The 26291-nt window shown below is 33.8% G+C and overlaps 1 protein-coding gene across 5 annotated transcripts; it reads right to left on the reverse strand.

The window, feature by feature from the left end:
* Window positions 1-13712: 13712 nt before the first annotated feature.
* On the reverse strand, window positions 13713-25924 carry LOC115991513. Of its 5 annotated transcripts, none has more exons than XM_031115269.1 (15): window positions 25734-25922; window positions 25506-25626; window positions 24866-24988; window positions 24694-24753; window positions 24455-24550; window positions 22805-22915; window positions 22599-22717; window positions 22402-22503; window positions 20475-20591; window positions 19589-19657; window positions 19362-19428; window positions 18476-18529; window positions 18247-18336; window positions 14826-14864; window positions 13713-14157 (listed from the first exon to the last, which is right to left on the reverse strand). In XM_031115269.1, the coding sequence occupies exons 2-15, from the start codon at window positions 25521-25523 to the stop codon at window positions 14035-14037; spliced, it is 1188 nt and encodes a 395-aa protein (XP_030971129.1). In that variant the 5' UTR covers window positions 25524-25626; window positions 25734-25922; the 3' UTR covers window positions 13713-14034. The 5 variants fall into 5 exon arrangements, with proteins under 5 accessions (XP_030971129.1, XP_030971136.1, XP_030971121.1 ...); XM_031115276.1 differs by having other exon boundaries at window positions 22805-22888; window positions 25506-25630; XM_031115261.1 differs by having other exon boundaries at window positions 25506-25630.
* Between the last annotated feature and the right edge of the window lie 367 nt (window positions 25925-26291).

Raw genomic sequence — 26291 nt, forward strand, 5'->3', positions numbered from 1 at the left:
TCTTTGGTTTCCTCTTCGATAACACGTCTTGGTGTTATCTTGTGTTTGCATCTCTCTTCCCTACTCTTTAAGCTTTCCTTTTATTGTTCATTGTGGTTGAATATGGCTTAGAGTAGTATTACTGGTTTATTCCGCATATTTACATTTGTTCCGTACTTTGTTAAGTTAGAGTAAAAGTAATCTAGCCATAATTTTAAAAATGGGGTTTGAACAAGCTTAAGTGTTTTCACACTAATTTGAGCTTTCATTTGGTATTAGAGAGGGTACACTTTTTTGGATTTCAATATCCTTGTGTGATCCAAGACCCCGTTTAAGATGGATAGATCTCAATCCCTCAATGCACCTCCCTACTTTGATGGGAGTAACTATGCTTTTTGTAAAGTATATATGCGTGCGTTTCTATGTGCTATTGCTGAGACCATTTGGGATTCCGTTGAGAATGGTTAGGTGAGACCCACAACAATCAAATCTGAATGGGATAAGGCTACTCTTGCTTTGGCAAATTCCAATAGCAAAGCTATTAATTCTATCTTTTGTGGTGTTTCTACTGATGAATTTCACATGATATCTCGTGTGAAGACCACCAAAGAGGCATGGACCACTCTTGAGACCACCTATGAAGGAACCAAGAAGGTCAAGGACAACAAGCTTTAACTGCTCACTACTCAATTTGAGGAAGCGAAGATGAGCGACAATGAGTCATTTGATTCATTTCATGGGAGACTCAATGAGATTGTTCTTGCCAAGCTCAATCTTGGAGAGAAGATTAAAGATGCCAAAGTGATGAGGAAAGTCTTGAGATCCTTACCCGAAATTTTTCGGACTAAGGTCATATCCATTGAGGAGAGGAAAGATTTGGACAAGATCAAGATTCAAGAGCTTATTGGTTCTCTTCAAACTTGTGAACTCAAACTGCCCTCTCACAAGTCCAGCAAATCACTTGTTCTCAAAACCATAAATGAGAGAACTAGTGATTCCTCCAATGAAGATGATGTTGAAAAAGAGGTGACGTATCTTGCAAAGAACTTCCAAAAATTTCTTAAGATGATGAACAATGGAAAGTCGTTTGGCCGAAGTTCTCATCCTCCAAAAATGACAAAAGAGTCTTCAAGAAGAAGGATGGGAAAGACTCAACAACAACCCCAGGAATCGTGTACTATAAATGCAATGGCCATGGGCATCTAAAGAAAGAGTGTCCAAACTATTTGAGAGGAAAGGGTAAAGTGCTAACAACTACCCTTAGTGACTTGGAGAGTTCAAATTCTGATGCGGAAGGAGAATATTGTAAGGTTGAATTTTATCAACCATCTTGTTGGCTTTATTCCGTGCCAAATTTGCTTGTATTTTAGCAATTAGTAACCCTGTATTTAGGTGGGAATCATGTAAGGGTAGTGTGTGAGAGAGTGTGAAGAAATATTCAAGATTGTGTAAAGAAGCAGGGACTCGCGACTAGATCTCGCGAGTGGCTCGCGGCTTGCAAGCCGCCAGAAAGTTGCACACGTGCCAAGCATGCCAGAAACTGAAGAGTCGTGCCAACTGTTGCACTACAGGACAAAAGTCCCAGGCTGGCCAGGCCGTTAGCTTGCGGCTTGAACTTGCGACTCAACCCAGTCGCGAGGTCAAGTCGCCAGAACACCCTATTTGGGAAAAACTAACTTTTCGCATTCCTTCTCACCCTACTATATATATACCCTTATACCCACGATATTGAGAAAGCTTCTAGAGAGAATTTTGAGAGAGAAACCCTAGAGAAAAACAAGATTGATTCATCCACAATCTTCACATAAAGACTCTTCAAATTCCTCTACTCTCTTCCTCTCCATTGTCAAATCCTTGAGAGGTACATTACGAAAACCTTTTCTCACCATATCCATATCTGTGAGGAGGCCATTTGGTGTTTGGGAAGCAGTTAAAAAGGGACCAATTTCATATTGGTGGATGCTATGGTCAAGTAGCGGAATCTCGCAAGCTAAAGAAGAAATAGGTTCGGCATAACCTTGTTGGAGTAAGAGCTTGGAGGGCTTAGGTACATTGGGTAGATTAGGCTTGGAGGGTCTCCTGCTGTTCATGTATCCCAACTACATTCTTTAGTGGATTGTTTACCGCTTGGAGGGCGGTGGAGAGGTTTTACGCCGAGGGCTTCGGTTTCCTCTTCGACAACACATCAAGTGTTGTCCTTATGTTTGCATCTCTCTTCCCTTAATCTTTTCCATTTAATTTCTGCTATGGATGTGATTTTATTTGGTTTAGATTGTTTATCAATTCTGTATTAAGTTTATGTTCATTTTCCACACATTAATTGTTTGATATTAAGCTTGAATTGGTAATTTGTAAATTGGGGGTCTGAATGTTCAAGGTGTTTTATACACTTATTGAACTTCAAATGTGATAGTGATGGAAACTATTCAGCATTTATGGCGATTACCATGGTTGATTCTAGAGATGAATTGAGCAATTTGGTTAAAGAACTTGGTGTACAATCAGAGGGTGAAGAGATTGAAGTTTCTGATGATGAGGATGTGTACCTCAATAAGGGTGATAAGAATCTTCAAGAAGTGTACGATGCATTGCTTAAAGATTGTGGCAAATATGCAAAGGTTGCTAAGAGTGCTGTTAAGAAGATGAAGAAAATTGAAGAATAGCACAAATCCACTCTTGTTCAACTTAAGGATGCCAAGTGTGAAGTTGAAGAGCTGAATGAAGAGTTGCTGAATGCCTAATCCAAAATCAAGTTTCTTGAACGTGAAATAATTCAAGCAAATGTCAAAGTGGAGCACATCTCCACCAAGAAACTTGATAGCGTGCTCTCATCTCAAAAGCCTTCCACAGACAAAACTGGTTTAGGCTACACCTATGAAGGAAGCCCAAGTGGCAAACCCAAAAAGGAGATGAAGTTTATGTTGGTGAAGAATGTAGAGAAGCCTAAGGTAGAAAAGCCCAAGGTTGAGATCCCTACTGTTGAGAAGAAAGACATTGGTCCAAAACTAAAGGCAAAAGGGAAGTCATTGCCTAGGAATCAAAGGGGACCTCAAGTGAAGCATTTTTGTCATCATTGTGGCATTCAAGGGCATACAAGACCAAATTGCTTCCAGCTTTGGGCTCTTAAGAGTTCTGACTCTCTATGTGATCAAGGAAATTTAAGAAGAATGCCAAGGGGAAAACCAAGTTAAAGGAGAAAATGAGGGTCAACTCATTGGAGATGTTATGGAGATGTTGAAGAACATTTAATCATGCTTAGCTAGCTTCACCCCGAGGTTTGAGAGTTATGTCGGACGTACCCCTCCTTCTAAGGACCTCACCCAAGACATTCGTGCGGTGTGGGTGAAGAAGGGTACTCATGCATGATCACTCACTATGTCCATGCATTAATACTTCCAATGTATTAGGGTCATAGTTTCATGCATCATGGCATATGCATTCTTCTAGAATCATTGTTTCTGTCCTAGCATGTTTCTTTTATAGGTCTTTATTTTGTTTACCTTGTTTTTTTGATCTTACTTTTTGCTTTTTTTTTTAGTGTGTCAAAAAATTTAAAAAAAAAAAATCCATAAAAAGTATATAACCTCAAAATGTTTGATCGCTTGAGTTGTGTATATCACATGTTGAGTTTGGCGTAGTACCTCCGTACTAATGGCATAGTGCATTTACGAGCTTAGCTTGTTATATATGCACATTTTTTAGGTGTGAGCAAAATCTAGAAATATATGTTTGATTGTTGTAAATTGATCTTCAAACTTGTCATGAATGATTAGTCAATAGTCTTGTTTGATCATGGTACTGTAGGAAAAATATAGTTTGTATCGCATACAAAACATACGCAGTGGAAAATTATTAGAGTGGTCTTCAATTTCAAATTTGTATAACATGTTTTGTGAGTTTTGAATTTCACCGCACCAAGGTACGCTCTCTTGTTCTTAAATTCTGAAATTTACATAATACATGTTATCAACTACTAATGAAGTAGTTCCGTTAATTTATTGTTGTGTATGTTTTGTATGCAATACAAACAATGTTTTTCCTACAATTGGTATCAGAGCGGTCTTCAATTTTGAATTTGTATAACATGTTTTGTGAGTTTTGGAATGAAAGATAGTAATTTCATGATCTTAGAAGATTCTACAATCAATTTTCTGCATGGTTATTGAAATTATTGTTTGATAAAAACTTATATTGATGTTATGATGTTGTTTAAGTTTGATATTAAGTATGTTAGATAGAACTTTAAGGCTATAGCATCTATGGAATTCAATTTTGATCTCAATCTCATTCTGATGTGATCAAGAAACCATGTTTTGTTTAAGTGAAATGTCAAAAACGGTTACCAGAAAAATTTGAAAATTTTCAATTTCATGAGTTTCGACCGATCAAGAATTCCCTCTAATCAATTGAATGCTCCTTTCGATCGATCGAACAGGAATTGAGAATCGATCAAGTTATCCTGAGACTTTGTGGCTTGGAGTGGGACCAAAAGGGACAAATAAGCCACTAGCTCCAATGGGTTTTAGGCCTTTCTATCAACTCTTGATAAGCCCAAAATTACTATTAATTATATTTAATACCACTATATAAATATAATTGCACTCTAGGCCTTATTAATAAATTATATCCCAAGACTTTATTATACATTCAACCCCTTCATTAAAATATTCCTAGTAATACAAAGTCATGAATGTTGACTGCCACTTTGAAGATTACTACATCTTAATCCTTAAGTACTCGGTTTAATCCTTGAGTACCCGGTTTAATCCTTTAAGTTATTCATCATATATTTATGAAATCCAATTTCATAAATATATACTTTAGTAACTTCTTACTAAAGTGGTTAGGCCTAACACTCTGAATAACCAAACCCAATAAACTTATCTCAAGGGAATATTTTATATCTCTGTTAAAAGATTATGATTTCCATCTTGAGAGTATATGCTCCTTTAATATTAAATGTGGCTGCCCTACATACTGAGGTTTTGATCGTTACTTTAGATCTCACTCTTGATATATCAAAAAAATCTACACTTCATGATCAGGTTCATTATTCTCTCAGGATTAAGAGTTAATGTAAATAGAAGTCGTAAGATTTATTATTCATTTGAGAATCGTTAGTAGAATAATAAATCTCACAACAGCCCAGTTCAATATGTCTTAATACTTAAAACATATCAACATATCAACTAGAAGTCTCCACATCCATGATCAAAACAAATCATCTTAGTTGATATGTTATAGTCTTCACAGATAAAATGCCCAATTTCATCATCGACTATGAACTAAAATTCAGAGTTTACAAAAAACTTGTGATTTATATCTTTTGTAACTAAATCACATAATATGCATCTCATGAACTATATTTTAATGTCTAAATATTCATGTTACCATTATTTTAGATAATAATAAAACAACTTTATTAATTACAACATAATATCATACATAATGTCATACATAACATCATACAATAGGATTTAAAGGGCACATATCCTAACAGATACATGCGTAGACTTGTGCCTACATGTCTCCTCACATTTATTCTTATGTCAAAAAGCTCTACAAGCGTCAATCTCTAAAAAGAGAAAGAGCTAAAAAAGCCTTGCTTCGAAAAGTAGTTTGACTAGGAAATGGTGGAGCAAAATATATTCAAAATGTATGATGTCAAAGCCAAAGGCTTATTCCTGAAAGACATATGAAAAATTTCATGGCATCGCTGCTCAAAAATTAAGTTGTATTGATAAAAAACTATGAAAAATGGAAGCCAAATGGAAAGCTTTCAAGCTACATGCATAAATACATATACATACATACATACATACATACATACATATATATATATATATATATATTCAAACTAAATAATAGATTAACGACAAAAAAATTAAAACTCATTTGCTTTTTTTTCTTTTTTTAGGTAGGTAGATAATGGGGGGAGGGAAATGTGTGGGGTTTAATCTGATATAAGGTACCACAAACTTTAATTAAGAGTCCTACACAAATATAGAGGATCCATAGTTCCAAATAACCCAAATAACAAAATGTCAAATCCTTGTCAGCAAAACAATTAAAAACAATAAGAATTCAATTTTCAACAAACATTCAGGAAACATTAATAGAAGAGAACATTTTGAATAATCAGAAACTACAACTGGAAAAGAACTATACATGCAGTTATAAGCTTCTTTTTGAAGAACAAAAAAGCAAGCCTTATACATGCCAATCAGATTTTAGATTGTTGTCATGCCAATGTGTTTAGCTGCTAAAAAAAATATTCTAAATATAATTTTAATTCCTACAATAAAACAGAGCTACAAAACACTATATTTACTTAAGAAGCAACAATAACTATGGATTTAAAAATCAAACAAACAAAACAAAAATTTTCTGTAGAAAGCCATAATAGCTTCAACATTGATGATCATTCCCATTTTTCTTTTTTCTTTTTTCTTTTTTTCTTTTTCCCTTGAAATACCATAGGTTGCCATGCAAAAATGAATGAAAACTCAAGATATTTTTTACTATTATCAATACCCCTGCAAAATTGTAGTTGGTACTGTATAATACATGCTATCCTCACATCTGAGAAATACTTCTTTTTATGTTAAATAAATATTAAAATTATTTAGTTTACTTGAAGGTACTATGACTTGAAAATGATAATAAAAAAAATTATGCTAGGTGAATGCAATTCATATATAGTTAAATCCATTACTATAAAAGTTCTCTTACATCTACTTTGATAAGTACTAATAATATAAGAATTGAATATTTGGTTGTGAAAGGAATGTATGCAACTATATATAAGTTCTTTGAGCTCATTGAGCATAAACGTATAGGGGCTCTTTCTATCCAAACAAACTAAATGTTTCTTATTCATATTTATGAGATCAAAGCTTTGGAAACTCATCATATTTCCTATCATGCATAGGCTAGAACACAATTTCGAAAAATCATACACTCGAAACTGGCCCTTGCTATATTAAAAACTTAATAGTGAAAGAACATTAGAAACATCAAATTTAATATTTAGTATTAAATTCTACAATGGCAAAGGAGAAAATCCTAAAATTAAATTAAAAATATCACTAACTATTCCTTAAAGAGCCCAGGTAGAATTTGATCTTCTATTGTGCTTCCCCGAGTTCAAAATAATAGAGAGGAAAGAGGATTAGGAATTGAAATCCCTAATTGAAGAAAATTGGAAAAGAGATTAGTAGTACCTTACTTTGACGAAATTTGAGACTCTAACATCGACGATAGTAGAACACACAAAGAAATTTGTGATGAAAAAAAAAAAACTAAAATTGGGTGTGAAAGCAAGGGTCAGAGTCAACGAGATCGAAGGTTTAGGTCTATTGGTCATTGTTGTTGTTAGAGGGAGAGACAAAGAGAGATGGGAAATTAGGAAAATAAACAAAGAATTTGAAAGAAAAAAAATAAAAAGAGGTGGAAAATTGTGATGGGGCTACATTAAGAAGAAGGAGATGGGAAGAAAGAGAGTTGATCGGTAGTTTTTTTTTTTTTTTTTTTTTTTTTTTTTTTTGGTGTGTGTGTGTGTGAGAGAGAGATCTTAGAGAGTTTTTGGGTTTTTTTTTTGGGGGAGACATTGAGTTTGCATTTACGTTTGAGAATGACTGAGGAAACATAGCTGGTCTTTTTATTAGGTGTTCGTTATGTAGTTAAAAAAATAAAAGCTAAATAATTTTGTTTTAAAAAAATAATAATGACGTGGCAAGCTCTGGAGATGTCAACAAAAAGTCAGGTTTCGGTTATATATATATATATATATATATATATAATTTGTTCCCAAACAGACATTAATGGTAAAATATATACCTCAAACTTACCCCTACCAATCATGCCCTACTGTGTCACATGGATTTTCCCTACCTTGAGGAAGAGATGGAGCCGGGATGAGAAACCCTTGATTTGATCCCCACTTCGCCCTATTTGCCAACCCTACCAAAAAATCCCATTGATTTCCAAACCACCAATCACTAGTTTCCCTTCAATGGGGTTTATTACACAAAATTCTACAAGAATGTTGAGATGCGGCTAGATTCAATCTCAATAACAATAGTTGTCAAAACTAATTTTTCTTTTTTTAGAGCCATAAAGCATTAGAGCATTTACATTCGAGGATGTAAAAAAAAAATAAAATAAAATAAAATAATAATAATAATAATAATAATAATAATAAAAACATATTTTACATCTACAAACACTACTTTATCTATTTTACCAACCCATTTTACAAGACTTCCAACATCTCAGTTCTTATTTTTACATACACCACAATCAAATAATATAAACTACACAATCAAATAATATAAAAAAAAAAAATTATGTTTCCCTCTCTTCTCTTCTCTTCTCTCTCTCTCTCTCTCTCTCTCCAATAAACCCACACAACCACCTTCCACCAAAACTCAGCCATAACCACCACTAAAAATCCGAACAACAACAATCAAACCCAACCACCTTCACCATAGTCAATACCCATCCCAAAATCAAACCCCATAGCAAAAAATAAAATAAAAATAAAAATCAACCACTGTAGCCATCACCCCCATAGCCCATCAACACCACCTAGAATCCACACCACCACCACCACCACCATCAACAACCAACAAAATCACATATCCATACCCATAAACCAAAAAAAAAACAAAAAAAACAAATTCGAAACCTAAACCGGAAACACTACCTAACCACTCCCACCACCACCACCGCAACTCATTACCACAAAATAGACTCACCATCACCATCCATCACAAACATCAACAACCACCAAAACCCACATTTTGTCGTCGATCAAAACCCACCACCATTGTGATAAAAACCCACCACAAAACCCATAACCATAATTGATCAAAACCTACCACCACTGCCTATCTACCACCTTTCCAACACTAATTCAACCACTGAGGTCCTAGAGAGAGAGAGAGAAGGGGGACGAGATAGTGAGAGGAGAGGAGAGAAAGGGAGAGTCTGAGAGTGAGAGAGAGAGAATAAATTAATATAATTTATGTTTATAACCTATGAAAAATAGGTTGTATATACACAAACTTACTATTCATGGTTGCTAAAATGTTTTAAGCAACACACACCCGAATAAAGCTCAATTTGAGTAGGTGGATTGCTAAAATAGCAATTTTGGGGGTTTTGCTATCTCACCCATTATGTTGGAGAACATTTTCATGTCTTTCTTTTTGGCAAGATTCAACATTAAAGACATATACAAAGTTACAAACCCAGATCAACTCTCTCTCTCTCTCTCTCTCTCTCTCTCTCTTTCACGTAGACACTCCCTCAAACTTTTCCCTTTTCTCTCTCATCCCTCTATTCCAATAAGTGGTAGTGGGTTTGTTGATTGGTAGTGGGTTTTAGATTGAGTTTTTTGATCGGTGGTAGGGTTGATTTTTAGATTGGTGTTGGTGTGAATGCCAGGTTTGGTTGTCTTGATGGTGGTGCTTGGGTGGCTATTTCAATTTTAGTTGGTTTGATTTGGGTTTGGGTGGTTGTTGTGTTGTTGATGGAGGAGATTGTGGTTTTGGCAAATGGGTTGCAGATTCTGATGGTGATGGTTGTGGTGGTGGGTTTCTATTGCGATTTGTGGGTTTGACTATTGATTTTGCCATGAGTTCAAGCAGATGAAGAGAGAGAAAGAGATGGGCTGGGTTATCTATGAAGGATTGTGGTGATTGTTGTGGTGGCAATTGTAGCTGTTGGTGGTGGTTTTGGGTTTGGGTTTGGCGGTGGGTGGTTGAAAGAGAGATAGAGACAAATTAGAAAGAGAAGAGGGATGAAAGAGGGGAGATGGGAGATTTTTGTAAAGTGGGATGGTGTAATAGGTAAAATAAGTTTTAGATGGTAAAATAAGAACTTTTATACAAAGAAGGATGCTAATGCTCTAAGCGTTGTCTTAGTAATTTCTAGAAAATTCCAAATACAAGCCCAAAATCCCATATCACATTCATAGGTAAAGTGTAATTAATTCCAAGAAACAATACTATCTCACCCATTATGTTAGAGAACATTTTCATGTCTTTATTTTTAGCAAGATTCAACATTAAAGACTTACATTTTATAATCATGGAATTGGTAAATGTTAGATAAATCTGTATGAAGTTTTGGGAATTACAATAAACTCCATTTAGATTTATTTTCATGAATAGAAAGTCAGATCTGAACCCAAAAACAGTTTTCAAGATACTGTGGTTAACTTCAAAAGAAAAACAAAAAACCAACAAACAAAGAAAGAAAGACGTGATTAACAAAGGCAATTCTCAAAACACTTACATTGTTTTAATCGGTGGGAGATTGACACATAGAGGGAGTTTGAAAAATACATATATGGCCAAAAGGAGAATGGAAGAATTGACAAAGACCTCGAAGTATGTGACTGATTTGTAAAGCTCCATAATTAGATTAAACTTGCTATGTTTGGCAAAAATAAGGGGGAGCGAACGGAAAGGAAAGAGATGAATAGAGGGGAAAGAATATAGGAGAAATGATGACATTTTTTATTTTTCTTTTACTTGTTTTGTTTATAAGGTAGAAATGGAAGGAAATATACATTATTGATGGGTCTCACCATCAGAACTCTTTCTCTCTCTCTCTCTCTCTCTCTCTCTCTCTCTTCGAAAAGAATATGGTGGCAGTGGGCTATGGAGGAAAATGAATCCCTCAATTTTCTTTTCCTTCACCCCAATTCACTCTAACCAAACAAAAGAATTTATTTCTCCTCCTTTTCTTTTCTTGCCTAATACTTCAAACCAAACATAGCCTTAAAGTTATCTTTATTACAAATGATAGAGGATGAGAGGAGGTGACAACCCATGGTTATCTACTAAATATGACTATAATAACTCCTCTATCAACTAAGGTATCAACCGATAAATCAATGCCTGAGTGGTTTACACAAATTGGAGGTGACACACTCTCCTAAGTGAATTGAGTCATAACTTGATCTCAATTTCATCCAAAGCACCAATGGCTCCTTGTAGTGGAAGACAATAGTCCTTTAGTCGAATCAATGTGATGTTATCACCCCAAAATGTTTAAACTATGGACTTACCTTATAACAAAATCCTAACCACTGGACCACAATTCTAGGTGGTTAGATCAAACTTAAAAAGCATATTTGTCTTTTATTCTACATAAAGTATGCTGATATATACATAAGATTGAGCCATTTAATCTTATCTTTCTATCAAATTAACCTATTTGATATCATTTTCCTATTCATTTAAATTCTTTACCCCCTTGAAATGGGTATTCATTCAATTAAGTCAAGTGACAGTTTTCACAACTATTGAAAAGTAAAGTTGCAACTGATGAATAATAAAAATTATGTTAATAATAAATTACGTAAAAGTAATGTAATAAAAATCATAACTTGTCATGTTAGCAGTTAAAAAGATAAAAGCAATGTAAAAAGGTTGTCACATTCCTCGTACACCATAGGTACCTGAACCCTACAATGATTACTAAATAAATATTAGCATTGGCATGAAGAGAAATAAGAATGACATTTTTATTATGGGGTAAACCATTGTACACAGACTACTCACAAGATCCAAATGTTGACCTAATTTTAATGCTTTCTTAACAATCAAACAGAATATCAAAGCAAACTATAGTTGATTTTATGTAAAACTAGATATATAATTTAGAATCAAACATGATGGTGCCAACACCAGAGCATTGACCAGGGCATTGCATTCATTGTGATCTTATTTTGATTTTGGTCTCTATTTCTGACTTCAACATTTTAGTTATTTCATTTTTTGTATTAGTTGACTATAATTTGAAATTATGGCATCTACGATGATTGTAATTGGGCATATTTGAGGCTGGCTCCCCAGTAATTTTGGGATAGTGCATTTTGAAAAGTAGAGAATATTTCAGATTTTAGGTTATATGTTTGGTGGTGAAGCCAATGTTAGGATATTTGCCTTTTAAATCCTATCGTATGATGCTATGTATGACATTATGTATGATATTATATTGTGATTAATAAAGTTATTTTTATTATTATCTAAAATAATGATAACATGAATATTTGGATATTATCATATAGTCCATGAGATGTATAGTATGTGATTTATGTGATTTAGTCATAGAAAATATAAATCACAAGTTATTTGTAAACTCAGAATTTTAATTCGTAGTCGGTGATGAAATTGGACATTTTATCTGCGAAGACTATAACATATCAACTAAGATGATCTGTCTTGATTATAGAAGTGGAGACTTCTAGTTGATATGTTGATATGTTTTAAGTGTTAAGACATATTGAACTGAATCGTTGTGAGATTTATTATTCTACTAACGACTGTCAAATGAATAATAAATCTCACGACTTCTATTTACATGAACTCTTAATCCTGAGAGAATAATGAACCTGATTATGAAGTGTAGGTTGTTGTGATATATCAAAAGTGAGATCTAAAATCACGATCAAAACCTCAGTATGTTGGGCAGCCACATTTAATGTTGAAGGAACATATAGTCTCAAGACGAAATTCATAATCTCTTAACAGAGATATAAAATATTCCATTGAAATAAGTTTAATAGGTTTGGTTATTCAGAGTGTTAGGCCTAACCATTTTAGTAAGGAGTTACTAAAGTATATATTTATGAAATTGGATTTCATAAATATATGATGAATAATTTAAAAGATTAAACTGAATATTCAAGGATTAATATGTAGTAATCTCCAAAGTGACAATCAACATTCATGGCTTTGTATTATTACGAATATTTTAATGAAATGGTTGAATGTATAATAAAGTCTTGGGATATAATTTATTAATAAGGTTTAGAGTGCAATTATATTTATATAGTGATATTAAATATAATTAATGGTAATTTTGGACGTATCAAGAGTTGATAGAAAGGTCCAAAACCCATTGGAACTGGTGTCTTATTTGTCCCTTTTGGTCCCACTCCAAGCCACATACTAAAGTCTAATTGGAATAGCCCAAAAGGCCAACCCAATTAGATAATCAGTCATATATAAAGAGAGAAACATACAGAATTTTGTAATATATGAAAATGGTCTGTATGTGAGTGTAAACCTCTCTCTCTTATTCTCCCTCGAGCACATACGTATAAACTGAATGAGAGACCATACTTTTTGAACATAAGTAGAATTGGAATAAAGATTAAAAGTGTTCCCAAGTACTTCTAATATTTGGTTTTGAATTTCACCGCACCAAAGTACACTCTTATTCTTAAATTCTGAAATTTACATAGTACATGTTATCAATTGCGAATGAAGTAGATCCGTTAATTTTCCGTTGCGCGTATGTTTTGTATGCGATATAAACTATGTTTTTTCTACAGCCAAACACCACAAACACCCAATGGTGGTGAAGCCTAGGGTTTGCTCTACAGCACATAAATGTTAAAATCAAATTGTGCTACTGTTACTATATACAAGAAGCACATGGTAATTCTGTCCAGACTAATGCCATCTCCACAACAATCAAAATAATGAAATATCGGCAACAAGATGGAAATAAATTATATAAATTATACCCTACCAACGGCCAACCCCAAATTTTGTGGACCAAGATTATTTTGTTTACTAATACCCTACCAAAAAAAATGCTTAACATCTTCAATAAAAGTTAATATCAAATTCAAATTAAATAAAATCACCTTACAAAATCAGGTTGAGTTGACAAAGGTCGGTTCTCATTTTGTATGAGAGATTACAAGATTTGTTATAAAAGAAAAATATAGTTCATCTCTTTCTATTTCTGCTTATTGATATAAAAGTACCTTTGGAAAGAGTGGAAAAATTACAGGAGTTAACTACAACACATAAGAACCACAGAAATGAATTTCAAACAAAGTCTCAATTTAAGGAATACTCGATCATGTGTCTTATCAGTATTTCACAGTTCAAGATTCCAGTATATCTCCTATGGTCCTGTCCTGCCCTAAATACTTTGCTTTGGACCCTCGATCGTGTTGCCTTATCTTTACAACATCTGTGATGTATAATGGTGTACATATTTTACATTAACCTTCGAAGACCATCAAAAATAGATGCTCTCCACCACTGGCTGTGGGTATGGATCAGTCCAACATTTATCCTCCTCAACAGCTTTTTTCCATCGTTTTCTGAAAACTTCATATTCAATGTACGACTGCCTCCTCACCTGTGCAAAATATGTTCTTACTCCATTCAAAAGAACTGATAGATTGGAACACTAAATCTCAAGAGATAGCTAAGGAATCATGCAGGGAGGTGTAGCATTTGATTCTGATTTCTGAGAACATATTGTTATGCATGTAAACGTATCTACCATTTGGGGTGGAAATGACTGGATTTTGGGGTTTTCATTTGTAGTGAGTTTGTAATTCTACTGCCAGCTTTGGTATATAGGAGGTGGTATTATGTGTAACAGTTGCAAGCAACATCCCTCTCACATGGAAATGGGTCCCACACTGTGGAGTCCATCTCATGTGAGAGAGATGTTGCACTGTCACACAAAAAATTAAATTTTTATGAAAAAAAAAAATATATATATATATATATATATATTAAATTTGGTTAATGCCAGGTATATTTCTTCTTTTTAGTCTATTTTCTGATTATGTTCTATTATCTTCATACTGCTATCACTCCATACAACAAGATCCTGATAACACCATTAGCACCAGATCAAATCAAGTCTGACATCATCAAAGAAACCAGATTCCATAAAGTTCAATGCACCTCCTAAACTGCCAAATTTTTCTCCCCATAAAAAGTAGTATAACCACCAAGAAGAAAAGAAAGAGGTAGGAGGGGAAGATGGATTTTTTGTTTAGACTAGAAACTTACATCAACTCTATGATCCTTTGCATGAGAGTGAGATGATGCCTGCAATACAAACACTTAAGTTTCAATGAATATAATATTGAAGTCAAAACATTATCACATTATGAAAAGAAACCAAGGTTTATATGCCACATACACATATGGGTCAAGATCATATTATATGTAGTGTAACTCTTTGTTAATGTTACACCACTTAATAACAATTTATTGGATTGATGCTATGAAAACCTCACCATTGGATTATATGTTATCTTTATTCTTGACATGCATGTCACATTTTGTGGTCCTTTCCCCAAGGGTAAGGGGGGACGACTTGTTTGTGGGAGGCCTTGCCTCAACATGGCCATAGCAGCACCTACCCATTGAGAAACCAATGCATGCCACTTTTTGAGTTAATAGGATGTTATTTACTATATAATTCATAACTTGTTTTGTATATAATCTTAAAAGTACAAAATCACATTATACTAGCAAAGAAGTATAATATATAACTTAGGGAACCTTTCTTAAAAGGAGTCCTGTAGAGCCGCCTCTAGTTAGTAAAACTTCTTAGCAACTGACCCAATCGCTAGAACCAGTTGCTAGGTAATCCAAGGGCATTCATCCTTGAAGGGCTAAGAAGTTTATGCTCATGCCCAAGAGCAATCAAAGAAGAAAAATATAAGTCTCTCTTAAGAATCTTGGCATAGATTGTGCAGACTCCAATTAGTTGAAAAACCCAGATTTAGTATTGGTTAGTAGAGTTGAGTGTATATGTGTGTGTGTGTGTGGGTCCATAATGTGGATAGGAGAACTTAGATCCAATGTAGATCTGATATATTTAGTGTCACCTTTCACAAAAATTGACACTTGTGCTCTGTTTGTATCGGCGATAATGTTTTCTAGAAAATGAGTCATTTTCTAAAAAATATTTTTAATAAAATTATCTCATTTTCCTATTTTTGGTAGCAACTTTAAATAAATTGAAAATAATTTTCTAACTTCCCTTATTTAGCTTGCTGTGAAATAGAGTTGTTTTCCAAAAAAATTTAGTAAAAAACAATCTTTAAAAATAAATCATACTTTTTCTATTGAAACAATCCAAACACTAGAAAACACAGAAAACTATCTTTACACAAAGTTTTCCATTGAAACAATCCAGCAACAAAACAAAATTATAACAAAGAGAAGATAATAGAATTTGAATGTTCAAATAGTGTGTAAAACACATTGAACGTTTAGACCCCCAAATTACAAATTACCAATGCAAGTTTATTAACAATGTATGTGCAGAATATGAAAATAAGCTAAACCAGAATTGATAAAACAATCTAAACCAAATAAAATAACAACCACAGCAGAAAATAAATAGCAAAAATTAAAGGAAGAGAGATGCAAACACAAAGACAACACAGTGATGTGTTATCGAAAAGGAAACCGAAGCCCTCGGCGTAAATCCTCTCCGTCGTCCTCCAAACGGTCAATAATCCACTTGAGAATGAAGTTGGAATACATGAATAGCAAGAAACCCTCTAAGCCTAATCTACCCAGTGTATCTAAGCCCTCCAAGTTTCTTACTCCAACGAGGTTATGCCGAACCTTTGTCTTTTCTAACTTACCGGATTCCATTATAGCCCATCGCATCAACTAATATCAATTGGTCTCTTCCTAACTGCTTCCCAAGCACTAAATAGCCTCCTCACAGATATGGGTATGGTGAGAAAAAATTTTGACTAATGTACCTCTCAAGAATGTAACAATGAAAAGGGTGAGAGTAGAAGAATTTGAAGAATCAAAGGATGAAGATTGTGGATGAGTCAATCTTTTTTTTCTCTAGGGTTTTTCTCTCAAAATTCTCTCTAGAAACTCTTTACAATACGTGGGTATAGAGGGTATATATACTGGTGTGTGTTTGGAATGCGAAAGGTCAGTTTTTCCCAAACAAAGTGGTCTGGTGACTTGGCCTTGCGAATGGACTGAGTCGCGAGTTCAAGTCGCGAGCTAACTGCCTGCCCAGCCCGGGACTGTTGTCCTGTAGTGCAACAACTGGCGTGACTCTTCAGCTCCTCTGTATCCTTCACACGTGTGCCTCTTTTGAAGACTTGCCTACCGTGAGCCACTCGCGAGATCCAGTCGCGAGTCCCTGCAAAATGCACACTTCTGAGCTTTTCTTCACACTCTCTCACACACTACCCTTACATGATTCCCACCTAAATACAGTGTTTCTAAATGCTGAATTTCAAGCAAATTTGGCACGGAATAAAGCCAACAAAATGGTTGATTAAATTCAACCTTACAGAATTAAACTTTGAATAATAAAATATCAATTTCTTGGCTCAAAGATCTCAAAAAATATTCAAATTTGGAATTTCAAAATATAGATAAGAAAAGACTACTACAACTCCTCAAAAAGGATATTATATAATAGCTTTTAGCAACCCTAGAGTCCTTTAATAACCACAGAATCCTAATCCTTTATCTTTCATATAACAATTAAACCCTAACTATCCATTTTCATAAAAAGTCACATGCTCATCGCATTCTCGTCACAACCAATTAAAATACTAAATACATAACAATAAAAAAAAACAGAGCATTGACAAACAAAAGGCTAGCATTGTAATAGCTAACAGTTAGAAAAAATGGACTAATGGGACTTTTAGGCTTTGGGCTTAGCTGCATTATTCTCTCTAAACTAGGAAAAACTCGTCTTGACAAGAAAACCTCAGCTGTTTCAGCATACAACATAGATCAATTTCGTCAACTCCTATCACCAATTCATGTAATTTTGCCTGTTGGCTTACCCAACCACTTTAGCAAGTACCTAACACAGGACAAACTAGAACAATTCAATGGAAAATTTAAAAGACAGGAAAATAAGGGATTTGAACCTAGGAATCAACACCTAAACTTTCTTGGAATCAGTACCAAGCGAAGAAAACCACTAGGAGTCAACACCTAGGGTTGACTCCTAGTTGGCACCAGACCAAAAACCAAAAGAAATTTTCATTCTTCAAAAATCATCTCCCAAAAGGAGTAAAATAGTTTGGATAAATAGGAAAACTAAACCCTAATTTTAGGAGGTGTAGAAAACCCTAACTGCCTTGTTATAAAAATAACCTTGATTCTAAATAAAATTAATAATTAACCTAATTAACTACTAGGACCAAAAATAAAAATACAATGTTGGCTAAAAAGATATAAAACTAAATGAAAAAAATTATATCATTGTGTATCCCACATCAGTACTACTTATACTAATTACTAAATGTTCAATTTGTTTTCCAATAGCTTCCATGTCTCCATCAATCCCATCAAATGAGTATATATATACATACACACACATATAAAAGTCAAAGATTAGGCTGATTTGCAAATTTGAAGGTAATTCAAGCAAATAAGCATTTAGGCTAATCTACTGTGATAGAGATGTCAGAAATCTGACCTCATTTTCTTCATTTCCACCAAGTGTAGGACGACCATAATGGACTATGTACTCAGCATCCACAACACCAACGTTTTTGGTTCGATCACCCTGCTTTTTTTTGGGGGGAGGGGGGGGGTTGAAGGCTTTAGGCAACAAGTCTGGCCCAAGGATATATATATATATATATATATAGAGAGAGAGAGAGAGAGAGAGAGAGAGAGAAAACAAAAAATTATAAGGAGCTTGCCTGGGCACAATATCCGAGCTGCATGTCTAGACCCCAAGCATGGATCAAGTCATTCTATAAAAATAATTAGGAATCTAAATGAGTTAATCCAGAGTTAATCTGGATGAGACCTTAAGTTACAATCTAAGTCACTAAGTTAAAAGAGGTTAGGGAGCTTCTGAAAAAATATGGTAGAAATTTATCAACTACAGCATTACAACTATAAAGAATAAAGAAGCCAAGTATTATTCAGAATATTACAAGAAAACCCTAAACAACCCCGTTCCTCCTGTCATTGCATTGGACTTTAATGCTATCATACATTTCTCAGTTTTATGTATATATCCTCTCAAATTTTGTACCAAATATCCAGAATATGTACTCCAGTGGCCACCCTCACCCTGTCCCCTGCCTCCCAAAAAAAAAATTCAAAATTGTAAAGTGTAAATTAGTTGATGAAATGAGGTCAGGTGTGCATGTGGATATGCAGAGCCAATATAGCTTCCATAGCTGACAAACAGGAGGTCTAAATAATATACAAATATTTTTGGTGGGGCATGGTTAAACCAGCTTGGTTCCAAACTCCTTTAGATATGGAGAGAAAACTGAGATTTTCATATTGGGCATGTTTTGGTTATTTTACGGATTTAAGTATTTTAATGCTGAAGTTAGTCATTGTCTGTCTGGATGTAAGTTTTGCCAATATTATTCCCATATGGGTTTAGTTTGGGTCTTTAAATTATTTAAAGGTCTCTCCTTATATAAAGTAAGAGATTTTAGCTTAAAACATTCCTATTTTGTGTCAGTTTAGGCATATCTTATAGAATCAACTGAACATCTAGATTAATAAAAACTTGCTGCAGATTTTCAACTTCTTTTCATCACTACTAAAGTATTAAGGTCAAACCTGGATCATATACCATACACACCGCCAGGCAGCTCTTGAAAAAACAGGTGCCATCATTTCTATCCACCTGCAATACTGCTTTTCATCTTAGTTTTGTCAAGTTGGATAACTCCAACAAAGAAAAATGATGCAAGAAGTGGAATTCTCTAAAATAGATTTTATAACACCATCTGTATAAACCTTTTAAGCTATTAAAATAAATACTTCTAATATATGCAAACTTTTACCCAGTGCATGGAGGGGCTGTACTGCTGCCATCACAACCTTTCCTCCCTCCACCAGGCTTGTACGTCCTTCTGCACACAAAATGACCAGAAATGTATCTTTGTTTCAAACTTTTAATCTTTAAACCAAAGTTAGGTCATGTTTGAAAATTAGAGGTTTTTCTAGTTTATAGCCCATGAAAAGCAACTGAAGCAGTTTGAGACACGGTGCTAAGTGCATATTGAATTAACATCCTATTGCTCCATCTGATAAGATAAAATTGATAAACAACCAATCCTGAATCAGGGGTGGCACCATCTCACATAAATAGCAATCAGGTTTTAATATTCGTAGTATGGTACTCAAATGGTAACTAAAGTCTGCTGATCTAAGAGTATAAAATTGTTCAATACAAATCAAAAAGTAATAAAAAAGAAATGCTATTTATTTTTTTAATAGTAAGTAATGAAGTTTTGTTGAAGATGAAAAATACTTTATGTTCACGATGATGAACAAAAAGTATATTAAAAATTTACAACAAATCAAACAGAAGATCTTAAAATGTTTTGGAACTCAAAAAATGAAATAATAAAAATTATTCGTCCCGTATAAGTCTCTTTTGCAAAATACATACATTTTAAGGAGCTTTTAATGCCTCACAAACTCTTAACATTTTGTATATTCATTCAATTTACCCTCATGCTCTAAACTTTCATAAAAGAACAAATCCTAAGGTGAGGAAAAAGATAGAGAGAAAGAGAGAGTAGAAATTTTGAACCTTTAATATTTTGATGAGAGGCACATCATGAGACAAACAAAATTGGCAAAAGGGACACTCATTATGGGATAGAGAGAGAAAAGAATAACAAATAAAAAATTATTAACAAGAGAATAAGCCTGCTAGAGAACCTGTGCACTTTTGTTCTCCTCCCACGAGCAGTAATTTGATGATGCACCTCTGATTTGTTACGATCAAGTGCCGGCTGTGATATCTCAAGCCCCTCACTTATAATAATAGACACATACCTGGAAGTGTCAAGAGTAGAAAGAATTTAAAGTGTAACCATTTTCGGTTTCAAAGCATGCATGAAACAAAATTTAAGTTTGTTAATCAGTGTTGTTAAAGGCTCGAAGTGCATTTGAGTGCAAAAGCCTAATGGAGCCTAAGTGAAAAGCGTAAGTGTGCATCAAGTAAAGCACACATTTCTTAACTGCAAGGTATAGTTAATCCCAATAAAGATTCACAATACCTCATTTAAAAAAAAAAAAAAAAAAATCAAATCATTTTTTCATTTATCTTAAGCTAAATTTGTTAGATCATTGTCCGATTGCACAAAGGTTGTATGCCTAAAATATCTCTAAAATACATTTGAATAAAATTGCAGAAAAGAAATCATCAAATGGAATGCAATTTAAAAATAAAATCCAGATACTAGTTATATTGCACTTTCCCATATATTAGAAAATAATACCCAACCATGAAAAATGATCACATTAATGCATACATAAAAATATATTGAGTGTACTGATCATGGTCATTCCTAATTGGTTGCTGATTAATGATCTTTTTTGAGTGTACTGATCAATGGTCATTCCTAATTGGTTGAGTGTACTGATCAATGGCACTCTTTTGGGCTTGCTACTTGTACAAAAAGCATGTGTCTTGCATTTCATTTAATGTGCTTTCCTTTAAGATAAAGAAGCACCTTTCCATTGGCACCTTGTGATTTAATAGCATTGTTGTCAGTGGGTGGCTTTTGCAATAAAAATTTATTTCTACACCTTTTCACTATTAAACCTTAAGATTACAGGGTTATGAATTTTCTCTGAAAAACTTCCACAGCTGACATGCCTAAAGAATCACTAAAAATTTCATGCTTTTTTCTGTTCTCTTTTGATAGAGTACAAAATTTCATGATTTTTTAATACAAAATCATTAAAAAAATGAATTATATAAAACATAATTTTTACCAGAAAATATGTTCTGGTAAACAAATTTTCATCATAAATATTTTTTTCAAGAAACAGTCTTTACTTTTCTGGCCCCCAAAGTTGGAGCATAAATGCATGTTAGAAGCATTCATAGTGCTTCTTTTCTCAAGGCAATGGGCAACAAATAACTGAACGGACTCCTAACATCCCAATCTTCAAGGTGAGCAGTTTAGAATTAGTTTAATCTCCATTAAAAATATGTTTTGCTACAAATCACTGATGAAATCCAACAGAAAAAATGTGTGATCATGGAATAATAAGAGACTACAGGTTCTAAAAAGTTTTGTGCAAGCAGTGACTGGTTTATAATATTATAATTAATGCACAAAATAAATCAAAAAGTGAAAATTCTATAATCAAGGGGTTGGTCATGAACATGGAATCAATTTTTTTATTATGAAATTTATGAATGTAGTTAGTAAATCGGCTTCCATGGGTTTATAGCACTATAGGGCTTTAGTATTTTAAAACCCTAGGTTATTTTACAATTTCTATTTAGGCTCTGGCTCATCATTCAACTGCACATAGAAATTTCTTGACCTTTGCAATCTATTACCTAGTATGTGGCCTTTGGCCATTATTCATCTTACTGCTAAAACAAGAAATATGTCAAATTCAAAGATCAAGAAGCACAGCTACAACCACAGACATGAACATGTTACAGAACTTCTAGAATAAGCCTCAGCTACAGGAAAATCTTCTCAGCACCCAATGCATCAATAGAATTTTATATAAGATAAACGACATGGAAGCTTGTGACTCTAGCTACTTTGCAACTTTCCACTTAAACACACACACACATTGTTTTTTCTATGCTTTCTACAATAAGGTGCAGCCAACATACTGTTCAGGATGGAAGTCCTCGACCCCAAGGTCCTCATCCCAAAGGAAAATGTAACTATATTCAGCCACTATATCAGGATGTAAGAAACGCTTAGCAAACCACCTAGCAATCATGAAAACCAAGATTTACTAAAACACATTAGTGTAATGCAACTTCATTTAGAGAAGAAGATTAGAGTGGCACGATAAAGTACTTACCATTTAGTTTGATTGACTGCAGAAATGTGTATGACATGATCACTCCACTCAAAATCCTTCCATTCATCAACAATACCATCATAGTGGAAAAGCATCACAACAAAATTGCTTGATAGAAACTGCAGTAGGGGTAATAAAGGGCAATTAGCCACAAGATAAAACAGGGTAAATTGCAATTAGTAACGTACACAGAATCAGTTAAGTACCTTTTTCACCATTTTATTCACAAGAACTTTTTGCTTTATCCCAACAGCCATAGCAAATAAATTATTCGTGTTATTCACATTAGTCTGTTGAAAACCTACATTATAAGTAGCCTGTTTAAACAGCATACAAGTCAATACTCATATATAATAAAATGATAATGATAATGATAATAACAATGATAATGTCATAATGATGACACTATAAGCATAGCATCCATGTCTAACAGTTAAAGTGTGACATTGACCAAGGAAATTGCAGCTCCATTGCCATAAGCAGGCTGTAATAATAATTAAATTTCCAGCTATATGCCTTCACTCATCATTCACATGTTTGTACTTGGTAAGCAATCAATTACATAGAGGCAAAACTGCAAAAGTTGTAAAAATAGGTTTTGGCTTTTCAATTCTAGCTGACATTCTATTGTAATTAAAAAGAAAGAAAGAAAAGAAAAAAGAAACAAGAAGTTGAAGAAAAAGAAAAATAAAGTTGTCACAACATGAGGAAGCACTAGCCACATCTACAATATACCCATAAGGACTAGTCAAGTTACAAACAAGACTCCTCGTAATCGTTTATATAGCCCAAATCGACCAAATAAACACCCATTGTGGGACTCGGCAGACACCCACTTATAACATATTCATACAGATCTAATCGACATAATTTGGGGTATAATAAAGTAATTGAACAAGAGAGGAAAAACTTTAAGGCATTCAAAGTTATTGAAGAGTAAGCAAAAGACAGTGCACAATGCACAACTGCCACAATCATATAAGCCTCAATCTGGATGAGCAGAAAAACTAAATTAAAGTTGATGATTAGAAAGACTGTTCTTAAGAATTAGAAACCTCCAGAGTAGCAGCAACAGGGGATAAGAAAGTCTTACTTTGGAACCACTGTTAGGAGGGAGGCATGTAGCTAAAACAGCAAAAATTGAAGCAAGTTCTAAGAAATAAAAAAGTAGGGAAAATGCAAAAACACTCCCTGAACTTTAAGTCAAAACCAAACTAACCACCTGGCCTTTTAATTTGAAATTAAAACCTCTGAAGTTTGAGAATGGCAAAATTGACTCTTCTGTCTAAATTCCCCTAACTTCTGTCTCTTTTTTTTAATTAAAAAAAAAAAAATCAATTTAGAGTAAAAGTTAAGTGCATATCATTGTGGCACCATGGATATTAGATTTCTTTTTTCTTTCTTTTTTTATGGATATACACTGCCAGACACCACGTCTTAAACACCAAGAGTAGTAACATCATAAAGGTTAAAATCGACTACTCTTCTCAGCACTAGATAATCGCCTTTATAAAGATTGGGAAAAAAAAAAAGTCTACATCAGACTCCATTGAACATTTGGATGAATTTTCATAAGTCAACTTCTCTGTGTTTATCAACTCAATCAGATCCCATAGGCACTGTAAATTGGGAAATATATTAATGCTGACACTTGACAGCCGAGCAGATAAAAAATAAAATCAAATTAAGATCAACACAAAGTTGAAATTTCAATAAAAAAAAATTAATTAATTAAGATTCCTCAGATCAGGGTGAACTACGTAATCCTTAAAATTTCTTCACAATTCAAAGATCATTAATAAAATTTGAGTGGTCAAAAGATTGAAACTCCAGTCCTTCATCTCATGAACCTTTACCTTTCGAGAGCCCCATAATGGTCGCATTTCCAAGTTAGAACTCTTGGAAACAATACCTTCAGGTAATGCCTCACTTCCGTAAGGCCGGCATTTAATCTAAAACAGATGAACATATATAAAAATATATATATAAGCTACGAATCCCAGAAATTTCATATGCAGGAAAGATATAGAATGACAGATGTAAAACACACACACACAAATTGATATACAAAAGCCCTAAGAGAGGAAGAACAAACCCCACAGTTGCTGACTGCTGAATTCTGCAAACTACCACCTAGTCCCCATATTGATAATTTCTGCACAACAAGAAGCATTTTCAGAAAATATTGAATAACTGTGAAAGGCCAAAAACTTACATATAAAAAAAAGAAAAAAGATATTTAGAGTGAAACATATTATAGCTACTACCTCTTTGTAATTCGGTGCTATGAATGCACTCCCTATGAAGTACACTAGACAAAGCAAAGAAGCAGTGGGGAAAATGCTACAAAGACATGATCTACGACTGTTTGGATCTGCTAGAAAAGATACCTGTGAAGGGAAGTTAAAAGGATAAGAGTGACTCAGAAATATAAATAGCAACACAAACAACACCTGTCGACAAAATATCATCAAATTGAGAAATATTTTTACCAGAAAATCCCAAAAAAAAAAAAAAAAATGGTAACATTGAAAGTAAAAATAACCAGATTTTGTAATTTGATTGATGAAAACATCATCTACCCCAAACCCAAATAGCAATGTTATTTTGTTTGGGGAGCTGCTGGACCATTGCATTATCCCAAACTCATACTGCTACTACTGTTGCTGTTTACTTCCCTAATTTGTTGTTTTGGACTTCAATCAATCTCTTCTCTTCTCTTCTCTCAAATAAACAATAACAAATAGTTTCAGGCAATTAAGACTACTCTACGAAAAAGAAAAACAACTCATACACCATACACCAAATCTAATTAGTAGAACTAGAACTAGAACTAGAACTAGAACTAGTACTAGTACAAACCAACTACAATTATTACTACCAAAAACAAAAAGATAGGACGCTTACACAATCGGACTTCTTCATATCCCATCAAACTCCAAAAGCATCCACAAAAACAAATTTATGATACGACGACGTTCTGTGTTCCCTCTAACATCATCATCATATGATTGTTCTTGCTCTTGCTCTTGCTTTTGTAAGAGGCCACGATGAACAAGACCAAAATTAAATTAAATAAATAAAAACAGAAGAGCAACAATAACTAAGAAAAATATACAGCAAAGCAATGAGCACCTGTGAACTGTGAAGACCTTTTTGGGAAGTCTCTGTTTGCTTTTTTAGTTTTAGAGACTAAGAGGGAGAGAGACAGAGACAGTAGAGAGGTATTAACGTGGGTGGTGGATTTTTTTGGACTGTCGAAAGCAACAGAATTGGTGGCTCTCTCTCTCTCCCACGATTAACTATAAAAACATGTTTTTGTTTTGAAATTATTATTATTATTATTATTATTATGAGTAGTAGACTGATAGTAGTATTATTATCTCATAATAGACTGGTAGTAGTATTATTATATAATAATAATAATAATAAAATTTATCAAAATAATAATAATAATAAAGTACATGGTGATGTTGGCAGCGGAATCTGAGGAGAACGTTTAACAGAGATTTTCTCGCGATGAATCAGAAACATGTTGTCCTCACTTTGTGTTTTTTGACTTTTTTTCCCAGATTGTTTACTCTTCTTTTTTCTTTTTTTTTAATAATAAATTATAGAATATATTCTTTTTCGGTTTTATGTTTTGCTTCAGCCTTCAGTATCCCTCAGTTTTGGTGTTTTCTCATATGTCCC

This window comes from Quercus lobata, chromosome 1 (genome assembly GCF_001633185.2).
Source record: "Quercus lobata isolate SW786 chromosome 1, ValleyOak3.0 Primary Assembly, whole genome shotgun sequence".
Taxonomy (NCBI): Eukaryota; Viridiplantae; Streptophyta; class Magnoliopsida; order Fagales; family Fagaceae; genus Quercus; species Quercus lobata.

What these genes read in the sequence shown, in the direction of transcription:
- LOC115991513 (XM_031115269.1), bottom strand. An exon ending in CATTATGGGGCTCTCGAAAG is followed by an intron (nt 22,916 to 24,454) that starts GTAAAGGTTCAT and finishes CTGTTTAAACAG; the next exon opens with GCTACTTATAATGTAGGTTT. An exon ending in GCAGTCAATCAAACTAAATG is followed by an intron (nt 22,504 to 22,598) that starts GTAAGTACTTTA and finishes CATGATTGCTAG; the next exon opens with GTGGTTTGCTAAGCGTTTCT.